General features: G+C 45.2%; 1 protein-coding gene across 1 annotated transcript in view; it reads left to right on the top strand.

Moving 5' to 3' along the window:
- SLC38A8 (solute carrier family 38 member 8) overlaps nt 1–22,611 on the top strand; it is a 61,616-nt gene that overhangs the window by 20,563 nt on the left and 18,442 nt on the right. Inside the window, exons 4-7 of the mRNA XM_063945740.1 lie at nt 1,576–1,674; nt 19,807–19,867; nt 21,151–21,265; nt 22,240–22,387. Coding sequence (XP_063801810.1) covers nt 1,576–1,674; nt 19,807–19,867; nt 21,151–21,265; nt 22,240–22,387 — 423 coding nt within the window. The remainder of the gene's footprint in view (nt 1–1,575; nt 1,675–19,806; nt 19,868–21,150; nt 21,266–22,239; nt 22,388–22,611) is intronic.

Here is a 22,611-nt window from a genome sequence, read left to right as displayed (position 1 = left end):
AGAAATACTTTACAATGTGCTCGAACCCTAAATATTACACCCTAGCGTTGTATAATTGCTGTAGTGTTTATTAACTGCACGTCTGTAATATGAACTTTTTGTGGTACATTGTCCTAGGTTAGAAGCAACATATACAGCCTCAGTTGGGGAATTTTATGCAGTACTGTGTAGTTCCAGAAATTGTTTTACCTCAGTAAATTACCCCCTTAGACTTTTTATTTACTAAGGTATAACAATTTCTGGTTCCGTAGAGTACTGGATCAATTCCCCCAACTGAGGCTGTATACCTTGCTTGGTAAAGAACCCCCTAAATCAGTTGTACCCAAATCTTGTGCCCTGGCTCCCTGTGATGCTCTTGTAGGGGTGCAGGCCCAGTGCTACCCACTCGGCAAAGGTATGCCGAGCAGGTAGGCGCCAGGCTGGAGAGGCGCTCTCCGTGCTCTACTTCCCTGCTGCTGTGCCTGTCACACACTGCAGTGTGCACTGTGCGGGAACTGAAGACCCTAAAAACGGGGTGGAGCTATATGGAATGGAGGGGCGGAGCTATACGGACCAGACTGGTCATGATGATGAGGAGGAATGGCACCTTCTTTTCGTAAGAAGATGTAAAGAGTGAGTGAACTTGAGAAAGTGTGTATGTGTCACTGTGGGCATAATGTGTGTAAGCAGCACTACCACAGGGGGGATTTTGTGTAAGCGGCACTACTACAAGGGGCATTATGTGTATAAGAAGCACTACTACATGCGGCATTATGTGTAGAAGAGAAGCACTACGACGTGCGGTGTTATGTGAATAAGTGTGCTACTGTGGCGTAATTTGAAATGGGAGTACTATTGTGTGGCCATTCCTCTTCCATGTAAGACCACACCCCTTTTTTGTTGTGCCCCAGAGGCGCGTGCTATTCCTTTGTAAATGGGAGGGCGCAAATTTATCGTTTGCAGGGGTGCCTTGGGTTTGTGGTCCAGGACCAAATCAGATTATCTATGGTCAAAGTGATGGGCCTAACCAGTGCTGGTGGCTGCCTATCTGCAGCACCACTGTACACCACCACATACTGTAACTGACCCTAAAGATGACCGGTAGGTGTCAAGATATATCAATTAAAAACTTTTATTCTAGGGGTTGCTGTGAAAAAATTGCTGATACTCTATGGTGCCGGGATTCAGGACCGCTTGGGAATCATTGCCCTAAATGTAGTAATGATTGCTTATGACTGCTGTGGTGTTTTTTTTTTTTTTTTAATACAAAGTGGCATATGTAATGAGGTCTGAGTTTGCCGGAGATGCGCGATGCCGGCTGATCTGAGGTTTTTCTAAATCTGCAATAATTTTACAAGGATTGATTATGCCCCTAAGTGTTCGGTTCTGATACCCGGCACTTCTCTCCTTTTATGCCCAGAATGTAAAAGGGCAATGATTTTACTAGCAAAGCACCACTAGTAACAACATTGCCCTCTTAAATTTCGGGCATAATCGGAAGTTTTGGCTTTTGAAACCGACTCTTTGTAAATAAACCCTATTAGTCTTTGACAAGCAATGTATTTAATGTATGATTTTTTTTAATCTGTTCTTCAGTATTCTTGGAACCTTGGCTGCCGGTTACCTGACTGTGGTGATCATCGTGAAGTATTACCTGATGGAGCATAACACCCTCCATAAGCGTGAATATTCTACGTGAGTATGATGGACCTCTGGCCACTGCTCGGGCCTCTATCCCTGCATTAATCTGTTTGGAAGATGGTTCATGTACCCGGTTTATAAGTGTAGATTATTTAATCCACGATGTAAATACTGCATTCACATACTAGCGGTTGCAGTTTGATAGATCATAAGAGAAGTTTGAGAGCAATTAAAGGAAGGGGGGAAAAAAAATCCACATTCTTCTGTCATCAGAACATGAAGATGTGTGTGGTATTTTTTGGTTCCTCTTTCCCCCTTCCTCTTAAAACACCTAGGGGAGATTTATCAAATCTTGGAGAGAGCTAAAGTGGGGAAGTTGCCCAAACCAATCCGTTTCTGTCACATTTTACAGGCTGTGCATGAAACCAACTTCTATCTCTCTCCAGGGGGTATATTTACTAAGATTCATGTTTCTACCGAATTGGTGGGAGTTTTGAACTCTAATTTTATCGGTCGTACTTTTCTGCAACTTGTTGAAATCATTTTCGGGAATTTACTAAGCTGCCGAGTTTTGCTTTTTCATATTTTCTGATGTATGTTGTTCGTATTGTCGGGCAGTGTTTTACGGGAGCGATGAGTAAAACACTGCCGGACATAACACAATGAAGCCCGGCCGGATCAGTGAGCCAGTCCTGGTTGTTTAAATACCGGGGAAAACTTGACTGGGGTGCCCCCGTATTTTTAAAACCAGCACTGGGCTCCACTAGCTGCTGGTACCTGTAGTTCTACAACAAAAGAAATACCTAAATAAAAAAAAAAAATATAATATTCACGCCCCTACCTACCTACATCCCACGCCGGGCAATCATGTCCCCTTCTCCATGTAGAATCCAAACGTTTACCTGTATTCCAAAATTCCAGAAGTAATCCATGGCCTTGGAAAACAAAACAAAAAAAAAAAGTCCGATCCACGCCACTAAAGGGGTTCCATGTTTACAAATGGAACCCCTTTCCCCAAATGCCGGGACCCCCGTGACTCCTGTCACTAGAGAACCCAGCAGCCAATCGGGGAGCACCATGTCATGGTGCTCTTTTGATAGGCTGTGCGCTACTAGCCTGTCAATCAGGAGTAGTGAACCGGCTAGAATGGGGGATTGCGCTCTTCCATTCTGGCCTATGATGGGAACTTTGCGGTTTACCACGAAGTTAATCAATTAACTTCGTGGTAAACCGCAAAGTTCCCATCATAGGCCAGAATGGAGGAGCGCAATCCCCCTTTCTAGCTGGTTCACTACTCCTGATTGTCAGGCTAGCAGCGCACAGCCAATCAGGAGAGCACCATGACGTGGCGCTCCCCGATTGGCTGCTGAGATCTCCAGTGACAGGAGTCACGGGGGTCCCGGCATTCGGGGAAAGGGGTTCCATGTGTAAACATGGAACCCCTTTAGTGGAGTGGATCGGATTTTTTTTTTTTTTTTTACAAGGCCATGGATTACTTCTGGAAAGAAGAGGACCTATCATCATGGATAATAGGTGAGTATATTGGAATTTTGGATTTACAGGTAAACGTTTGGATTCCACGTGGAGAAGGGGACGGGAAAATAATACGAATAGCCCCAACACTGCAGAGATTTGTGTTTAGTAAATTCCCGTGATCACACTTAGAAGAAAACTACAAACTCAAATTAAATCGGGACTTTAGTAAATATACCCCTGAGACTTGGTAAATCTCTCCACCTACAGAATCTGATGACTTGTAAACCTTCAAATAAAATATTAAAACGTTAAATGATCTTCCCTGCTGGGTCAAGGGTAAGGTGGATTGGAGGGTGCTGCAACATTATTGCACCAGACGAAAAAGCATAGCCTTTGGTTTCTAGAAAGTTCCATTGTAGTGAACGGCAAGGGGGTGTACAGTGTGTCAAGGCTCAAACGATTTTCTTTCAGAGTCACTTGATGTGCCGCGTGTTTTATTTGTCGGTATCTCCACTAGAAAAAGATAGCAGAAAATTAAATAGCAATGACTTTCAAACTGGTTTATGTACATAGCATGGATTGAAAATAAAACATTTGTGTGGCACTCACTTTTCATTGTGTCTCTAGGAGGCGGTGAAAGGGATATGGTAATCGCAGAGCTCGGTGGTAAAGATCAGGCTTGTTAAATGCCTTTCTAAAGCCATCCACTGCTGGCCACACTTGGCTACATATAGAGATGGGATTTTCTTTTTCAGTTGCGGAGGGGGAATTAGAAGCTTCGTATTGCAGGTAGCATATTGTGCAATGTGTCTGTGTACAGAACAAACACTAGAAATATTTCAAGCTCCACTAATAGGTATGTTTTGTTCATATGTTTGTAAATCCAGTCATCAGGACACAGAGACATGTGAGTTCACTGCTGTGCTGTTTATTCCATCACCAACTCCAGGCACACTGGACCACCCACTTCCCAGCATCCCCCTGGTCCTAGGGACCATAACTGAAGATTCAGGCTTTCACAAATTAGTAAGGGAGTGTCTACAAATATTAAGCATTCTAATACACTAACATCACAGGTATTAACAATTACAAGCAGGCTGCAACCCATTGACTTTACCAGTGCAGGGAATACGATTTACATGTTAGTTAGAAGTAGTACTAAGGGGCCTACTTATCAAAGTATATTTGACTATAGCCCCCCAAAACACCCGTTTTTGGGGGGTTAACCGCAAATATTAGGCATCTCCTGAATGTAATAAGGAGGGACCGTAGCAGGTATTTGGGATACCTGTTGCAATCCATCTATTGCCACCTGCAGCCGCATCCCCCATAGGTTTCTGTGGGGTATGCGATGCTGGCAAATTTACCAATATCCGTAATTTGATGCATTACTGATATTGGTCCCCGCGGCTAATTTTGGCCTATGGGCTAGATATCGCATTCCTAGCCAGGCAGACTGTGGTTACTCTGCAGCGTGGTCTGAGCAGACCTTGCTCTTGGTTCCATGCACGGTACCAGAGGTTTTCATGCTCAGGGTGTCATGCTCATTGCCAGGGGTTTCATGCACTGAGTGTCATGCTTGTTTCCAGGGGGTAATGCTTGTTGCCAGGGGTTTCATACGCCGTGTGCCATGTTTATTTCCAGGGGGTAATGCTTGTTGCTAGGGATGTGTAATGCTAGTAGCCAACGGGTTTTCGTGCACTGGGTGTCATGCTCGTTGCCAGGGGTTTCATGTGCTGGGTGTCATGCTTATTTCCAGGGGGTTTCATGCACTTGGTGTCGTGTTCGTTGCCAGGGGTTTCATGCTCTAGGTGTCGTGCTCGTTGACAGGGATTTTATGCGCTGGGGGTAATGCTTGTTGCTAGGGATGTGTAATGTTAGTTTTAGTGCTCCTTGCCATGGTGTAAGGTAGCTGCTGCCACGGCCGCCAGTGCTATGAGCTCCCGAGTCCTGCATCCACTTCCCGGCAGTCAGACACTAGAGGTCAAGTATGACCTCTTGCATGTCTCCTTCATGACGGCAGCCATTTTGGGAGGGACATTTAGCAGATTGACATGTGGACTAGCCGTACGCATGTAAATCTGCAATGACTCTGCAGCCCTGCGCCTCCAAGCCTTCGCAGTGGATGTAGGGGCGGTAGTTACGCCACTGTTCTTGAAATGTCAACAATGTGTGTTTAGTGTAATGCTAACCATAACAGAAATGTCAACATTTTCACCATGTTGACATCATCAAAGTTGATGATCAGACATTCTGACTTCATACTGTGATCACATATGAGGGAATATATATATATATATATATATAATATTTTCATTCCAAAACAGCAGTTTTTGTGGGGTATTTGCCGCAAAATTAGCTTAATGTCCCTTTAGGAGAGTAATAATTACCCGGCTGGAGGACCTGCCTTGCTATATATCTGGGGGATCGATTCACTCTATGGCAGCTTTTGCAAGTTGAAAACTCCATAATATTAAATGCGAAATAGGTCTGGTTTCACACTTAATATGATTGGGTTTTTAAACTTTGTGGCCAAAACTAACAATGGGTTTCTTTGAAACAATGAAATTGTATTTTATACCTACAGGTCGGTACCCCGACCAAGGACCGCCTCTACATACTCAATAGATGTAATACAGGTTAGGCAGCCCATATCCAAATGTTCCGGAATACGGAATTTTTCGAGTGAGACTGAGATGGTTAATAACCAAAGTTATTAAAAATATTGTATTAAATGACCTTGAGGCTGTGTGTATAAGGTGTATATGAAACATAAATGAATTGTGTGAATGTACACACACTTTGAGCATTAAACAAAGTAATTTAATAATATTGTATAAAATGATGATAAAAGGTGTATATGAAACAAATGCATTCTGTGCATACTTAGGTCCCATCACCATGATATCTCATTATGGTATGCAATGATTCCAAAATACAGAAAGATCCAATATCCAAAATACCTCTGGTCCAAAGCATTTTGGATAAGGGATACTCGACCTGTATATGCTATCTGAAAAGGCCCCCATATATCGGCCATCAATTGGAGCAATTTGGCATTTTGCTGGTGTGTAAATAAATCTGCACTGTATGGGGTTCACAGATTCTGACCAAAAAATATTGGAATTGTTTAAATTGGGTTTTTAAACAGGTTTTATTTCAAACATCAGTTGGGGATGTACGGTAGATTGTTGGTGTATGGTAACACTCTGCAGATCTGCAGACCATTTCTAGTAAACTGATGGAAGATTCAAGATTGGCAGATCTGTAGTTGCTGAAAATGATCTGTAAATCACTGAAACAGGGGCCTAATTCAGTAAGGATTGCATGCTGATTCCCCCCCCCCCCCCCATGTCCAAGATGAAAGTGTGGTTGCACCGCAATTTCTGCTTGATTGCAAAAAATGGGGTACCCTCCTGCAAGTTCAAGAAGCCCGCCGGCATTTTTCTGACCGCGTCGGCTGCGTGTGACGCCACTCAGCCGCCCCCCAATCACGCTCCCATTCACGCTGCACCACACGCCCCCCCCACACACATATTTTGAAGCCACGTCCCTGCAATGCTCTGTCTCCGCCTAGGACACAGAGCGTTCCCGCCAAGCGAACGCCTCAGCCTGCATTTGCATTTTCTGTGGCTGCCCGCAGTAAATGCTGCGTCCGTACGTGCCTGCATCCTTTTTGTAATTTTTGCAGTTGGATCACGTTATGTATGGGCGCAGATTGGTGGATTGGGAAATCATTACTTTGGGGGGGAAAAAATCTCAGGATCTGTGAATTGCTTTTGTGATTGCGGATGTATGGGGACTTTAATCTATGTTGCTGCCTTCCATAATTGTCAGCAGAACTGCAAACTATTCAAGCAGACCTAACCTTTGTAAGTACATCCATTACTTCCAGCTAGCATTTGTAATGGGCCCTACACACTGATCGATCTGACTAAAAGATATGAACAATCTTGTTCATTAATGAACGAGATACCGTTCATATCTTTGAGTGTGGAGGCACCAGCAATGAACGATGTGCGGCCCCGTGCTCGTTCATCGCTGGTGCCCCGTCGGCTGTGCATGCAGGCCAATATGGACGATCTCGTCCATGTTTGCCTGCACTTCTCTTTGGAGCCGGGTGACGGAGGGAGTGAAGGAACTTCACTCCCCTCGTCGCTGCCCCCCCCCCCCCCCGCCACCGGGTCGCCCGTCGGCAGTATCTTTCGTTGGGCAGCTCGGCGGCGGATCGATAAATGTGTAGGGCCTTTTAGAGTTAACAAATCGGACTGCATAAAGCAGCTTTAATACAGACAGTAAATTTATGTAATAGTGGATTATCTAAATCTTAAAACTGGTTATCCAGATACATAGGTCAGCCGAAATTATAAACCACGAGGGTTAAAATCCATATACATGATTTGTGATTACAATCTATATGGATTTCAGTGGCCTCCGTTCTACATTGCTGTAGTATTGATATTGTACGAGGAGCTCTTGTGGTAGACTGGCTGTGGGGAAGTGTAATATGTATATATATATACAGTCATAAGGATATTTATTAGAGATGAGCGCCGGAAATTTTTCGGGTTTTGGGTTCGGTTCCGCGGCCGTGTTTTGGGTTCGACCGCGTTTTGGCAAAACCTCACCGAATTTTTTTTGTCGGATTCGGGTGTGTTTTGGATTCGGGTGTTTTTTTTCCAAAAAACCTAAAAAACTGCTTAAATCATAGAATTTGGCGGTCATTTTGATCCCAAAGTATTATTAACCTCAAAAACCATAATTTCCACTCATTTTCAGTCTATTCTGAATACCTCACACCTCACTATTATTTTTAGTCCTAAAATTTGCACCGAGGTCGCTGTGTGAGTAAGATAAGCGACCCTAGTGGCCGACACAAACACCGGGCCCATCTAGGAGTGGCACTGCAGTGTCACGCAGGATGGCCCTTCCAAAAAACCCTCCCCAAACAGCACATGACGCAAAGAAAAAAAGAGGCGCAATGAGGTAGCTGTGTGAGTAAGATTAGCGACCCTAGTGGCCGACACAAACACCGGGCCCATCTAGGAGTGGCACTGCAGTGTCACGCAGGATGTCCCTTCCAAAAAACCCTCCCCAAACAGCACATGACGCAAAGAAAAAGAAAAGAAAAAAGAGGTGCAAGATGGAATTGTCCTTGGGCCCTCCCACCCACCCTTATGTTGTATAAACAGGACATGCACACTTTAACCAACCCATCATTTCAGTGACAGGGTCTGCCACACGACTGTGACTGATATGACGGGTTGGTTTGGACCCCCACCAAAAAAGAAGCAATTAATCTCTCCTTGCACAAACTGGCTCTACAGAGGCAAGATATCCACCTCATCATCATGCTCCGATATATCACCGTGTACATCCCCCTCCTCACAGATTATCAATTCGTCCCCACTGGAATCCACCATCTCGGCTCCCTGTGTACTTTGTGGAGGCAATTGCTGCTGGTCAATGTCTCCACGGAGGAATTGATTATAATTCATTTTAATGAACATCATCTTCTCCACATTTTCTGGATGTAACCTCGTACGCCGATTGCTGACAAGGTGAGCGGCGGCACTAAACACTCTTTCGGAGTACACACTTGTGGGAGGGCAACTTAGGTAGAATAAAGCCAGTTTGTGCAAGGGCCTCCAAATTGCCTCTTTTTCCTGCCAGTATAAGTACGGACTGTGTGACGTGCCTACTTGGATGCGGTCACTCATATAATCCTCCACCATTCTTTCAATGGGGAGAGAATCATATGCAGTGACAGTAGACGACATGTCCGTAATCGTTGTCAGGTCCTTCAGTCCGGACCAGATGTCAGCATCAGCAGTCGCTCCAGACTGCCCTGCATCACCGCCAGCGGGTGGGCTCGGAATTCTGAGCCTTTTCCTCGCACCCCCAGTTGCGGGAGAATGTGAAGGAGGAGATGTTGACAGGTCGCGTTCCGCTTGACTTGACAATTTTGTCACCAGCAGGTCTTTCAACCCCAGCAGACCTGTGTCTGCCAGAAAGAGAGATCCAAGGTAGGCTTTAAATCTAGGATCGAGCACGGTGGCCAAAATGTAGTGCTCTGATTTCAACAGATTGACCACCCGTGAATCCTTGTTAAGCGAATTAAGGGCTGCATCCACAAGTCCCACATGCCTAGCGGAATCGCTCCCTTTTAGCTCCTTCTTCAATGCCTCCAGCTTCTTCTGCAAAAGCCTGATGAGGGGAATGACCTGACTCAGGCTGGCAGTGTCTGAACTGACTTCACGTGTGGCAAGTTCAAAGGGCATCAGAACCTTGCACAACGTTGAAATCATTCTCCACTGCACTTGAGACAGGTGCATTCCACCTACTATATCGTGCTCAATTGTATAGGCTTGAATGGCCTTTTGCTGCTCCTCCAACCTCTGAAGCATATAGAGGGTTGAATTCCACCTCGTTACCACTTCTTGCTTCAGATGATGGCAGGGCAGGTTCAGTAGTTTTTGGTGGTGCTCCAGTCTTCTGTACGTGGTGCCTGTACGCCGAAAGTGTCCCGCAATTTTTCTGGCCACCGACAGCATCTCTTGCACGCCCCTGTCGTTTTTTAAAAAATTCTGCACCACCAAATTCAAGGTATGTGCAAAACATGGGACGTGCTGGAATTTGCCCATATTTAATGCACACACAATATTGCTGGCGTTGTCCGATGCCACAAATCCACAGGAGAGTCCAATTGGGGTAAGCCATTCCGCGATGATCTTCCTCAGTTGCCGTAAGAGGTTTTCAGCTGTGTGCGTATTCTGGAAAGCGGTGATACAAAGCGTAGCCTGCCTAGGAAAGAGTTGGCGTTTGCGAGATGCTGCTACTGGTGCCGCCGCTGCTGTTCTTGCGGCGGGAGTCCATACATCTACCCAGTGGGCTGTCACAGTCATATAGTCCTGACCCTGCTCTGCTCCACTTGTCCACATGTCCGTGGTTAAGTGGACATTGGGTACAACTGCATTTTTTAGGACACTGGTGAGTCTTTTCCTGACGTCCGTGTACATTCTCGGTATCGCCTGCCTAGAGAAGTGGAACCTAGATGGTATTTGGTAACGGGGGCACACTGCCTCAATAAATTGTCTAGTTCCCTGTGAACTAACGGCGGATACCGGACGCACGTCTAACACCAACATAGTTGTCAAGGACTCAGTTATCCGCTTTGCAGTAGGATGACTGCTGTGATATTTCATCTTCCTCGCAAAGGACTGTTGAACAGTCAATTGCTTACTGGAAGTAGTACAAGTGGGCTTACGACTTCCCCTCTGGGATGACCATCGACTCCCAGCGGCAACAACAGCAGCGCCAGCAGCAGTAGGCGTTACACGCAAGGATGCATCGGAGGAATCCCAGGCAGGAGAGGACTCGTCAGAATTGCCAGTGACATGGCCTGCAGGACTATTGGCATTCCTGGGGAAGGAGGAAATTGACACTGAGGGAGTTGGTGGGGTGGTTTGCGTGAGCTTGGTTACAAGAGGAAGGGATTTACTGGTCAGTGGACTGCTTCCGCTGTCACCCAAAGTTTTTGAACTTGTCACTGACTTATTATGAATGCGCTGCAGGTGACGTATAAGGGAGGATGTTCCGAGGTGGTTAACGTCCTTACCCCTACTTATTACAGCTTGACAAAGGGAACACACGGCTTGACACCTGTTGTCCGCATTTCTGGTGAAATACCTCCACACCGAAGAGCTGATTTTTTTGGTATTTTCACCTGGCATGTCAACGGCCATATTCCTCCCACGGACAACAGGTGTCTCCCCGGGTGCCTGACTTAAACAAACCACCTCACCATCAGAATCCTCCTGGTCAATTTCCTCCCCAGCGCCAGCAACACCCATATCCTCCTCATCCTGGTGTACTTCAACACTGACATCTTCAATCTGACTATCAGGAACTGGACTGCGGGTGCTCCTTCCAGCACTTGCAGGGGGCGTGCAAATGGTGGAAGGCGCATGCTCTTCACGTCCAGTGTTGGGAAGGTCAGGCATCGCAACCGACACAATTGGACTCTCCTTGTGGATTTGGGATTTCGAAGAATGCACAGTTCTTTGCTGTGCTGCTTTTGCCAGCTTGAGTCTTTTCATTTTTCTAGCGAGAGGCTGAGTGCTTCCATCCTCATGTGAAGCTGAACCACTAGCCATGAACATAGGCCAGGGCCTCAGCCGTTCCTTGCCACTCCGTGTGGTAAATGGCATATTGGCAAGTTTACGCTTCTCCTCCGACAATTTTATTTTAGGTTTTGGAGTCCTTTTTTTACTGATATTTGGTGTTTTGGATTTGACATGCTCTGTACTATGACATTGGGCATCGGCCTTGGCAGACGACGTTGCTGGCATTTCATCGTCTCGGCCATGACTAGTGGCAGCAGCTTCAGCACGAGGTGGAAGTGGATCTTGATCTTTCCCTAATTTTGGAACCTCAACATTTTTGTTCTCCATATTTTAATAGGCACAACTAAAAGGCACCTCAGGTAAACAATGGAGATGGATGGATTGGATACTAGTATACAATTATGGACGGGCTGCCGAGTGCCGACACAGAGGTAGCCACAGCCGTGAACTACCGCACTGTACTGTGTCTGCTGCTAATATATAGACTGGTTGATAAAGAGATAGTATACTCGTAACTAGTATGTATGTATGTATGTATAAAGAAAGAAAAAAAAACCACGGTTAGGTGGTATATACAATTTATGGACGGGCTGCCGAGTGCCGACACAGAGGTAGCCACAGCCGTGAACTACCGCACTGTACTGTGTCTGCTGCTAATATATAGACTGGTTGATAAAGAGATAGTATACTCGTAACTAGTATGTATGTATGTATGTATAAAGAAAGAAAAAAAAAACCACGGTTAGGTGGTATATACAATTATGGACGGGCTGCCGAGTGCCGACACAGAGGTAGCCACAGCCGTGAACTACCGCACTGTACTGTGTCTGCTGCTAATATATAGACTGGTTGATAAAGAGATCGTATACTCGTAACTAGTATGTATGTATAAAGAAAGAAAAAAAAACCACGGTTAGGTGGTATATACAATTATGGACGGGCTGCCGAGTGCCGACACAGAGGTAGCCACAGCCGTGAACTACCGCACTGTACTGTGTCTGCTGCTAATATATAGACTGGTTGATAAAGAGATAGTATACTCGTAACTAGTATGTATGTATAAAGAAAGAAAAAAAAACCACGGTTAGGTGGTATATACAATTATGGACGGGCTGCCGAGTGCCGACACAGAGGTAGCCACAGCCGTGAACTACCGCACTGTACTGTGTCTGCTGCTAATATATAGACTGGTTGATAAAGAGATAGTATACTCGTAACTAGTATGTATGTATAAAGAAAGAAAAAAAAACCACGGTTAGGTGGTATATACAATTATGGACGGGCTGCCGAGTGCCGACACAGAGGTAGCCACAGCCGTGAACTACCGCACTGTACTGTGTCTGCTGCTAATATATAGACTGGTTGATAAAGAGATAGTATACTCGTAACTAGTATGTATGTATAAAGAAAGGAAAAAAAAACCACGGTTAGGTGGTATATACAATTATGGACGGGCTGCCGAGTGCCGACACAGAGGTAGCCACAGCCGTGAACTACCGCACTGTACTGTGTCTGCTGCTAATATATAGACTGGTTGATAAAGAGATAGTATACTCGTAACTAGTATGTATGTATAAAGAAAGAAAAAAAAACCACGGTTAGGTGGTATATACAATTATGGACGGGCTGCCGAGTGCCGACACAGAGGTAGCCACAGCCGTGAACTACCACACTGTACTGTGTCTGCTGCTAATATATAGACTGGTTGATAAAGAGATAGTATACTCGTAACTAGTATGTATGTATAAAGAAAGAAAAAAAAACCACGGTTAGGTGGTATATACAATTATGGACGGGCTGCCGAGTGCCGACACAGAGGTAGCCACAGCCGTGAACTACCGCACTGTACTGTGTCTGCTGCTAATATAGACTGGTTGATAAAGAGATAGTATACTACTAATATTATATATACTGGTGGTCAGGTCACTAGTCACACTGGCAGTGGCACTCCTGCAGCAAAAGTGTGCACTGTTTAATTTTAATATAATATTATGTACTCCTGGCTCCTGCTATAACCTATAACTGGCACTGCAGTAGTGCTCCCCAGTCTCCCCCACAATTATAAGCTGTGTGAGCTGAGCAGTCAGACAGATATATATAATATTATATATAGATAATAGATGATGCAGCACACTGGCCTGAGCCTGAGCAGTGCACACAGATATGGTATGTGACGGAGTCACTGTGTGCTGTGTATCGCTTTTTTCAGGCAGAGAACGGATTATAAATAAAACTGGTGTGGTCACTATCAGCAAAACTCTGCACTGTACTGAGTACTCCTAATGCTCCCCAAAATTAGTAAATCAAGTGTCTCTCTAATCTATTCTAAACGGAGAGGACGCCAGCCACGTCCTCTCCCTATCAATCTCAATGCACGTGTGAAAATGGCGGCGACGCGTGGCTCCTTATATAGAATCCGAGCCTCGCGAGAATCCGACAGCGTCATGATGACGTTCGGGCGCGCTCGGGTTAACCGAGCAAGGCGGGAAGATCCGAGTCGCTCGGACCCGTGAAAAAAAACATGAAGTTCTGGCGGGTTCGGATTCAGAGAAACCGAACCCGCTCATCTCTAGTACAGCTGCATTTTTTAGGACACTGGTGACTCTCTTTCTGAGGTCTGTGTACATTTTCGGTATCGCCTGCCTAGAGAAATGGAACCTAGATGGTATTTGGTACCGGGGACACAGTACCTCCAACAAGTCTCTAGTTGGCTCTGCAGTAATGATGGATACCGGAACCACGTTTCTCACCACCCAGGATGCCAAGGCCTCAGTTATCCGCTTTGCAGTAGGATGACTGCTGTGATATTTCATCTTCCTCGCAAAGGACTGTTGGACAGTCAATTGCTTGGTGGAAGTAGTAAAAGTGGTCTTACGACTTCCCCTCTGGGATGACCATCGACTCCCAGCAGCAACAACAGCAGCGCCAGCAGCAGTAGGCGTTACACGCAAGGATGCATCGGAGGAATCCCAGGCAGGAGAGGACTCGTCAGAATTGCCAGTGACATGGCCTGCAGGACTATTGGCATTCCTGGGGAAGGAGGAAATTGACACTGAGGGAGTTGGTGGGGTGGTTTGCGTGAGCTTGGTTACAAGAGGAAGGGATTTACTGGTCAGTGGACTGCTTCCGCTGTCGGCCCAAGTTTTTGAACTTGTCACTGACTTATTATGAATGCGCTGCAGGTGACGTATAAGGGAGGATGTTCCGAGGTGGTTAACGTCCTTACCCCTACTTATTACAGCTTGACAAAGGGAACACACGGCTTGACACCTGTTGTCCGCATTTCTGGTGAAATACTTCCACACCGAAGAGCTGATTTTTTTTGGTATTTTCACCAGGCATGTCAACGGCCATATTCCTACCACGGACAACAGGTGTCTCCCCGGGTGCCTGACTTAAACAAACCACCTCACCATCAGAATCCTCCTGGTCAATTTCCTCCCCAGCGCCAGCAACACCCATATCCTCCTCATCCTGGTGTACTTCAACACTGACATCTTCAATCTGACTATCAGGAACTGGACTGCGGGTGCTCCTTCCATCACTTGCAGGGGGCGTGCAAATGGTGGAAGGCACATGCTCTTCACGTCCAGTGTTGGGAAGGTCAGGCATCGCAACCGACACAATTGGAGTCGGACTCTCCTTGTGGATTTGGGATTTCGAAGAACGCACAGTTCTTTGCGGTGCTACTGCTTTTGCCAGCTTTAGTCTTTTCATTTTTCTAGCGAGAGGCTGAGTGCTTCCATCCTCATGTGAAGCTGAACCACTAGCCATGAACATAGGCCAGGGCCTCAGCCGTTCCTTGCCACTCCGTGTGGTAAATGGCATATTGGCAAGTTTACGCTTCTCCTCCGACAATTTTATTTTAGGTTTTGGAGTCCTTTTTTTACTGATATTTGGTGTTTTGGTTTTGACATGCTCTGTACTATGACATTGGGCATCGGCCTTGGCAGACGACGTTGCTGGCATTTCATCGTCTCGGCCATGACTAGTGGCAGCAGCTTCAGCACGAGGTGGAAGTGGATCTTGATCTTTCCCTAATTTTGGAACCTCAACATTTTTGTTCTCCATATTTTAATAGGCACAACTAAAAGGCACCTCAGGTTAACAATGGAGATGGATGGATTGGATACTAGTATACAATTATGGACGGGCTGCCGAGTGCCGACACAGAGGTAGCCACAGCCGTGAACTACCGCACTGTACTGTCTGCTGCTAATATATAGACTGGTTGATAAAGAGATGGTATACTCGTAACTAGTATGTATGTATGTATGTATGTATAAAGAAAGAAAAAAAAAAACCACGGTTAGGTGGTATATACAATTATGGACGGGCTGCCGAGTGCCGACACAGAGGTAGCCACAGCCGTGAACTACCGCACTGTACTGTGTCTGCTGCTAATATAGACTGGTTGATAAAGAGATAGTATACTCGTAACTAGTATGTATGTATAAAGAAAGAAAAAAAAAAACCACGGTTAGGTGGTATATACAATTATGGACGGGCTGCCGAGTGCCGACACAGAGGTAGCCACAGCCGTGAACTACCGCACTGTACTGTGTCTGCTGCTAATATAGACTGGTTGATAAAGAGATAGTATACTCGTAACTAGTATGTATAAAGAAAGAAAAAAAAAAACCACGGTTAGGTGGTATATACAATTATGGATGGGCTGCCGAGTGCCGACACAGAGGTAGCCACAGCCGTGAACTACCGCACTGTACTGTGTCTGCTGCTAATATAGACTGGTTGATAAAGAGATAGTATACTACTAATATTATATATACTGGTGGTCAGGTCACTAGTCACACTGGCAGTGGCACTCCTGCAGCAAAAGTGTGCATTGTTTAATTTTAATATAATATTATGTACTCCTGGCTCCTGCTATAACCTATAACTGGCACTGCAGTGCTCCCCAGTCTCCCCCACAATTATAAGCTGTGTGAGCTGAGCACAGTCAGATATATATATACATTGATGCAGCACACTGGGCTGAGCAGTGCACACAGATATGGTATGTGACCGAGTCACTGTGTGTATCGTTTTTTTCAGGCAGAGAACGGATATATTAACTAAAACAAACAACTGCACTGTCTGGTGGTCGTCAGTCACTAAACTCTGCACTCTCTTCTACAGTATCACAGCCTCAGGTCAATCTCTCTCTCTCTCTCTCTCAACCCTAATCTAAATGGAGAGGACGCCAGCCACGTCCTCTCCCTATCAATCTCAATGCACGTGTGAAAATGGCGGCGACGCGCGGCTCCTTATATAGAATCCGAGTCTCGCGAGAATCCGACAGCGTCATGATGACGTTCGGGCGCGCTCGGGTTAACCGAGCAAGGCGGGAGGATCCGAGTCTGCTCGGACCCGTGAAAAAAACATGAAGTTCGTGCGGGTTCGGATTCAGAGAAACCGAACCCGCTCATCTCTAATATTTATCCCTGCTAATAACAATAGATTGCAGATCAGACACAACAGTGATATGATGGAATGATTTTTTTTTTTTTTTTTACACCTAGATGTATTTCCGCTTCTGAAGAATACTATTGGGGAAGTTGTCCATAGCAGTCAATCAGCTACTAGCTATCAGCCATCAAATGGAATGCATTCAGATGTCGTCAATCTTTAGCCGTGACACTAAAAAATCGTGTACCGCTGGAGGATATCGAACACACACTGCGGCTCCGATAGAGGGACACATACGATTTCCAGGCGGGAAGCCGGCTGTCCATATCCCGACAACGGTATCCCGCCCACCAGAATACCGACAGCGGGGCGAGCGCAAGAAGTCTTGCCACGCTGCGGGCTCGGTGGCTTACCACAGGATCTATTTTCACTCCATGGGTGACGTGGGAATAGTCTTGTTTTGCCGGGATTCCGGCTGGCGACATTGGCGGCGCCTGGTTCCTGACCGCCAGGATCCTGACAGCTGGCGAATTGAATGGATCCCCCGGTTGTAGCCACTCCATGCGATGTATAAAAGGAAAGTGACTGCATTAACAATCCCTTTTTCATTTAGTTTCCCTGGGGTGGCCACACTACTGAGCATGTTTGGTCTCCTGACCGAGTGGAGAGTGTCGGGGAGGGATTCTAAGGTTCCCACTCCAAGTACTTTTTGATATCTGTAGCCTATAGGCTACATTGGCCAATGCCATCTTGAGATGTCGTTGGCTACTAGGGCTAAGTTCCAGAATGCAAAGCATAGTAAATTTAGGGGGACATGTACTAACCAGTGATAAACGTGGAGAAGTGAGCCAATGGAGAAGTTGCCCTTGGCAACCAATCAGCTGCTCTGTACAATTTTATAGTATGCAAATTATAAATGTTATGTCAATGCTGATTGGTTGGTTGCCATGTGCAGCTTCTCCATTGGCTCACTTCTCCCCTTTTATCACTGCTTAGTACATACCCCCCTTAGCTTTAGAGCGTAGGTCTGCAAACTCTGTACTCATTACCTCACACAGCGCATGTTTTGCAGGTAACCCAGCAGGTGCACAGGTGTATTAATTACTCAGACACATTTTGAAAGGTCCACAGGTGGAGTTAATTATTTCACTTGTGAGGAGACCTGCAAAACATGCACCATGTGGGGTAATGAGGACAGAGTTTGCAGACCTGTGCTTTATGGCATCCCCCCATAGAAACCTATAGAGTCTGTTTTGCAACCGTAAATGTGGTACCCCAGCAGATATCTGCTATGTGTGTATCCCAATCCCCTCCCCCATACAAACGTAGGGGTATACTTAATTGTAGTTACCCCCCCACCCCAAAAATAAATAAAAATAAATAAATAAAAATAAACATAAATAAAATGGGAAGTCTCATGGGATATTCTAAAAATATTTGAAATGCAGATATTTAGTAAAGAACTAGTTCCTACTGGGAAAACTTACACTGCAGGAGAAGTTGTACGATGCTGACCTCAAATTTGGGCTTGTTTGGAACTCTAAGATGTAGTCAGAGAGCATTGAGGCTTTTGGGGGTCCCGGGGCTTGTAATACAGGGGGAGTGGGGCCTAAAGAGCAATATTTGGGACACAGGGATCAGGTCACACATCACGCCCCCATTTCATGTTATGCAGGGGGCTACCCACTATTTCACGTGCAAAGCAGGTAAGACTGCAGCCCATCAGTGGGTCTGGACCTGAATAGCTGTCTGCCAAAACCAAGATGGTAGGAGGTATACACGCATACTTGATCACTTACATATATAGTTACACACGTACATGCAGTCACGCTTCTACACACGGATTACATATGGGTTACTGGCAGACGGATGCCGGCTGTCAATATCCCAACAGTTGCATCCTGCCCGCCAGAATGCCGGCAGCGCGGCGGGCACTAAGAATCCAATTGCAGGCTCGCTGCGCTTGCCACAGGATCTATTCCAACTCTCTGGGTGTCGTGGACACACACCAGTGGAAATAGCCCTGGTGTGCCGGAATTCCGGGTGGCAGGAATTCAGCATCTGTCTCCTGAACGCCGGGATCCCTACTGCCGGCATTTTAACTGCAACCCCTACACATGTATGTATGTATGTATGTATGTATGTATGTATCAGGGGGTCGCATCAACTCCCACTATTCCAACCCCTAATTGGTTAATACTTTTTTTAAAAATAACATGTTCCATCATAAAACATTTATTAAAAACATATTCAAATGAATGCAGAGGAGATATATTATTCCACACTTTAAGATGTATGACTCTTAGCGCTGAATACAAATGTTGAAGGATCACAACAGTCTCCTCCTTCTCCTTATAGTTGGTTCGGAGATCGCTTCACAACACAGACAACCCAACGCGTTTTGTCTTATACAAAAGACTTCATCAGGGGTATCTCTCAAGCAGCTGAGAAGTACAGTAGTTTATACAAACCGTATAATGCGACAAAACTTGTTCATACATGCATGATGGAAACTTCAATATAACACCGAGGCTTTCTGATGAACAATCAGTGTGGCCTTGTGGTGAGATAACTTGTACAAAAATTCGGAAACCAAGGTACTGAAGGGTCACTTAGAAAGGAAACCTTCTATACATCTGCAGTGGACGCTCAGTACCTGTGCAAACCAGATTGCACAGGTACTGTAAATTGCAAGTTTAGTAGTTGGTGACCTACAAACCAGAAAGGATTCTAACCTACAAACCAGTGTGTACCCATCACAATATTTAAACATAATCAAGCATATTTATTTTAGTTTCAAGAGCTAAACATAAGTAAAGTGTTTCAGTTCCAGTAGGCAATGGTAAGTATCAAACGTACACTATAAAAGAAAAGCCGTGCTTATCTGTTCAGTGTATGGAATCGTGGTGGCATCACTGACAAACTCGTTTCGTCAGCATTGGACTTCTTCTCTGATGACTAGTGCTATATTTTAAATGACAGGGACTTTAAAAGTTGAGGCGACCCTGCCAATCCGGTACATAAAGGCTGGATATAAATCATTGTAACTTCTGCTATGGTGAATGAACATCAGTATTTTTAGGTCTCTGATATTCTGCCGTCTGGTGCTACTTGCTGCTCTGCAATGTAGGCTGAAGTAAATGGCCTTCAGTTTGATCATATCTTTCTCTTACAGAGCTGTCTCCTCCGTGGCCTCAATGTTCAGTGTGATCCCCACAATCTGCTTTGGCTTTCAGGTAACTTACTCTGGTAGGGGCTGACTGAGGGGTACAGCACTGTACACAAAGATACCATCCCAGGGGGCCTCCTTTTGCATAGGTTAGCTTCTGCCCATATTGGTGTATATAATCGCAATTACATACGGCAAATCATTGCAACAGGAGTAAGAAGAACCGCACCTGAATTACCCTCAATGTTGCTTGTTTTACTTACACACCTGAATCAGGCCCTATATGCTGAGGTAGGCCTCTTTGTCTGGTGGTTGCATGCGATCATCAAGACACCCGGCACTACTGCGCACAAAACATTAAATTTTCCACAGATGGGGGAAGAACGCCAATGTCTAGATCTCCCCCACCATGTATCAAATAAAAACAGGGGTCCTCTTATTTAGGGTAGTTCCTGTGTGTATTAAAGTGGTCTGCATGAGATTTACAATATCTGCCCCAGACCAGACCAGACCAGACCAGACACAGCAAGCTCCATATTGGGGGGGAGGGCACAAATTACCCAGGCTGCTGGAGGGTCGTCCCCCCCCCCGCTCCCGGATAAAGTAAGATAAGAGGGGGGTGCTTCCCCCCTACACCCCCCCCCCCTTCCCTATGTTAAAATGGCTCCCCACTATTTTTTTTTTATTTCAAATATTTTTAAATTAAATGCCCACTTTATCAAGCCACGCCCCACCCCTGTACTGGGGCCCGGCGTGGCTATCTACGCTCCTGCATGTGATAGGGGGTGGGGTGATATATGCAATAGTTGTTATCGTACCCTTAATGTGGAAGATTTCTATTTTTAAAAATGGTCACATAATATTCCTACATATTGAATTTTTTATTTTTTGTGTGTGGTGTTTTCATTTAAAAATAAATAAATAAAAAATTTGGTGAAAAACTTATTACAATAAATAGGATGTTCAAGTGCGGATCTTATTGTGAAAACTCGTGTACAGATTCACACTTTTGCCCATTATTTGGATACAATTTATTTGACTTTTCAGGATTACATATATATTCTTCTAAGAGGACTAAAAAAAATACAAGATATCATTTGTGCGGGTGCTGCATTAGCAGTTGCTGCTGTTGATGTTGTAATTTGACCAATGCAATTGTTTGGAAAATAGGCTCAGCACCGGGACGAGAAACCCCTCAGCAGTGAAAGGGATAAGGCTGCCACACAAATGAGAGCCTATAGAGACTAGTGTAAATGCTTTTGTTCTAATAAGTAAATATCAGTTGCTGCGCATTTAGATCCATCCATGTTCTTGGGTGTCTGTGTGACCTGCGCGCTTTGTGTCTCACAGTGCCATGAAGCTTGTATCACCATCTACAGCAGCATGAAGAACAAGAGTCTGTCCAACTGGATTGCAGTGTCTGTGGTGTCTATGATCATCTGCCTTGTCATCTACTCCCTAACTGGTAAAGAAGAGTCGCTTTGCCTGTGGTGCGGATTCAGTGGTAATCCGGGGGATCCTATTGGAATGATACGCCTAGTCCAGTATTTAGTTTTGTCATGATCCAATTATAAAAAAAAGCAAAATCTGTGAATAGAAATTTTAGTCTCGGGGTTCGTATTACTTAAAGGCTGTGCAGTTTTTATTTTTATTTTGTGGTGTTCTTTTCTGCATTACTTTGCTTTGACTGTTGTGTTGCAAAGCTTTAATGAGATTGCTTTAGGCAGCTCAGGGGCATGGCCTTGCTTGTCCTAGTGGGCGGTACTCTGTGTAGAGTCAAACAATATTGGTCCGGGCACTCAACCGTGCACCGCCCGGTTTACAATAATCTCATTGGGCAGACTGAGGGAAGAAGGGGGTTGCCTGGAAAGTCCTTTAGCGAACCAGAAAACTGCACATGGCACAGCAAAAAAAAAAAAAAACCACAACTAAGGGGGTAATTCTGAGTTGATCGCAGCAGGATTTTTGTTAGCAGTTGGGCAAAACCATGTGCACTGCAGGGGAGGCAGATATAACATGTGCAGAGAGAGTTAGATTTGGGTGGGTTATTTTCTTTCTGTGCAGGGTAAATACTGGCTGCTTTATTTTTACACTGCAATTTAGATTTCAGTTTGAACACACCCCACCTAAATCTAACTCTCTCTGCACGTGTTACATCTGCCTCCCCTGCAGTGCACATGGTTTTGCCCAACTGCTAACAAAAATCCTGCTGCGATCAACTTAGAATTACCCCCTAAACCACAAAAAGTAAAACAAAAATACACTGTGCAGATGTTTTCAGTGCATTCATGTTTCATAGTCTGGGAAGTTTGCTAGGAACTGCCGGGGACAGGCCATATTGCGATCAGCCTTTGTTTAGAGCATAAGTAAAGTGAAGCATTGTCCCTTACGGACTCCATGTTTGTTTATTACAATACCTGCTCTGTGCTCCCCTCCCAGGTGTCTATGGGTTCCTCACATTTGGAGAAAGTGTCGCTGCTGATATTCTGATGTCGTACCCAGGGAATGATGTGGTTGTAATAATAGCCAGGCTGCTGTTTGCTATTTCCATTGTTACCATCTATCCAATTATACTGCTGCTGGGGAGGTAAGACGTTTGCCTGTGGGTATTCCTTGCACAATGATTTGTTTCTTCTGAATAACTGCCTTACATGTTACATTAGGATTATATTTCTCTATCAGATTCAGTACATGTGTTCTATATATTAATTGCTTCACATCAATTGTTTCTATCCCAAATCCCTTATGCAGTATTTACCTAGGGAACAGTACATAGGTCAATTGTAAAGAGCCACGGAATATGTTGGCGCC

The sequence above is a fragment of the Pseudophryne corroboree genome, chromosome 11 (assembly GCF_028390025.1).
Source record: "Pseudophryne corroboree isolate aPseCor3 chromosome 11, aPseCor3.hap2, whole genome shotgun sequence".
Lineage (NCBI taxonomy): Eukaryota > Metazoa > Chordata > Amphibia > Anura > Myobatrachidae > Pseudophryne > Pseudophryne corroboree.
Note: the sequence above shows the minus strand (reverse complement) of the source record. Positions and strands in the feature narration are given on the sequence as shown.